General features: G+C 39.9%; 1 protein-coding gene across 5 annotated transcripts in view; it reads left to right on the top strand.

The window, feature by feature from the left end:
- Positions 1-1,419, top strand: part of LOC116693616 (calcitonin-1) — a 6,292-nt gene extending 4,873 nt beyond the window's left edge. For 3 of the 5 annotated variants that reach the window (XM_032522695.1, XM_032522698.1, XM_032522699.1), the window contains exon 4: positions 1-255. This exon is cut by the window's left edge and continues 390 nt beyond it. Coding sequence is in view for 2 of the 5 variants with exons in the window: in XM_032522696.1 (XP_032378587.1) it covers positions 602-764 (163 nt within the window). In the remaining 3 variants the exon portion in view is untranslated. Of the gene's footprint in view, positions 256-601; positions 790-1,165 lie in introns of those variants that run through there. The other 2 variants (XM_032522697.1, XM_032522696.1) reach the window with 2 other exon arrangements.
- The last annotated feature ends 252 nt before the right edge of the window (positions 1,420-1,671 follow it).

Genomic DNA, 1,671 nt, shown 5'->3' with positions numbered 1-1,671 from the left:
CCCTCCTTTTTGTTTGGCAGAAAATAATGTGCCCTTGTAATTTTCAGACAATCAGACTTACTTTTCATAAATGTTGTTCAGGAGCCAGTTCCGACATCTGTGTACTGTGCCTGGATAGTCATTTGATTGCATTTCAAAAGTCACTGAAATTTCTTGTGAGAGTTGAAAGAGATCACTTTAATCCAAACATTAATAAATGACCCACTCATGCGACACCATGTTTCTTGTTCAATAAACGTATTTTTCTACCAGGAAGCCTTAGCCCATTTTCATTCATACGGGTCTTTTAGAAACAGTGAGTGGGTACTTCACGAGCACGTTAGCGAATGTGGACAAAAATATTGATTTTAGAGCATCCTTGAAATAATCTGTGAAGCTCTCATCGAGTTCAAAGGTAAGAAAAAAACGATAGAAAATATGCGATTCAACCTTGCATGCTTGATGCATATTTCTTTCAACGTCCTGTTTTTCCCGTGCTGTCATGTTGATAAAAATGAACTGTGTGCAGAAATACTGATGCGTGTAGGTCTGTGTGTCAGTGTTGCATGGATGAATGTCACTCCAGATCTTGGTCGTTAACCTCTGGTTTGCTCTCCTGAAGCAGCGTTACAACACAGAAGCGAGCCTGCAACACGGCCACCTGCGTGACCCACCGCCTGGCCGACTTCCTCAGCCGGTCGGGGGGAATGGGCAACAGCAACTTCGTCCCCACTAACGTCGGCGCCAAGGCCTTCGGCAGGCGGAGGAGAAGCGTCCAGATGTGAGCACTCCAAAACCTTCAGGGACATGGTAAAAAAAAACGTTTCTTCTTCCTCTTCTGTTTTTGTTCTTCAAATGTGATTTCTACCTTTTTCTTCATTGCTATCATCATCCACCACTTGTGATCATGAAGAGTATCCTAAAAAAATAATCTTTCTCCATCTGCTATTTAAAAAAGCAACAAAAATGGCAATAAAAAGGATTAAGAAGAGAAAAATGAAAGCACCGTTTTTCACATTTAACTTCACTTTTCACAAAATCTTGTTTTTGATCACAGTTGGATTTAAATCATTTTTTGGATCATCATGTCATGATTAGTAAATGAAATAATGACGAACAGCAGTTAGTATTGTCCTTCGAAAAGCTTTACATTAAGTGTCGTTCTTTCTGTCTTTCTTTCTTTCAGAGGTTGAAACCAGAAAACATCAGAAACAAAACCGACCTGTGAACAAAAGAAAATCCACAAAAACAAAATCCCGCAGAAAATAAACACTGAACTGGCCCTTTATCCACGCCCTCAAGTTCCTACGGGAAATAGAAAAAGACGCCACAGGACTTCTCGTCCCCATTTCCATCCTGTTAGTGAAACCTTTTGCTTTTGGCAAATAAGAGAAAAAAGAAAGAAAGAAAAAAAAATGCACTTTAGTTTATGTACATGAACAAATGAACTCCTGAAGAAAAAAAACATCCTGATGGTTCCTCTTTTTTATACATGAGTATCATTGGAAAATAAAATGAAAGCTGCAGTGGTTATCACCTTATTTTCCCTTCCTTTCACCTCGTTAGAGCACATTTCTTCTCTGCCCTCTTCCCATTTGAGATCCATACCCTTACACTCTCCATAATTCCCTTTCAGCCCGAGGGTACCCTGTTTTTCTGTGTGCCAGAGGGACGCCATTAAAGATCAGCCTA

The sequence above is a fragment of the Etheostoma spectabile genome, chromosome 8, assembly GCF_008692095.1.
Source record: "Etheostoma spectabile isolate EspeVRDwgs_2016 chromosome 8, UIUC_Espe_1.0, whole genome shotgun sequence".
Taxonomy (NCBI): domain Eukaryota; kingdom Metazoa; phylum Chordata; class Actinopteri; order Perciformes; family Percidae; genus Etheostoma; species Etheostoma spectabile.
This window is presented reverse-complemented; position numbering and strand designations above follow the sequence as displayed.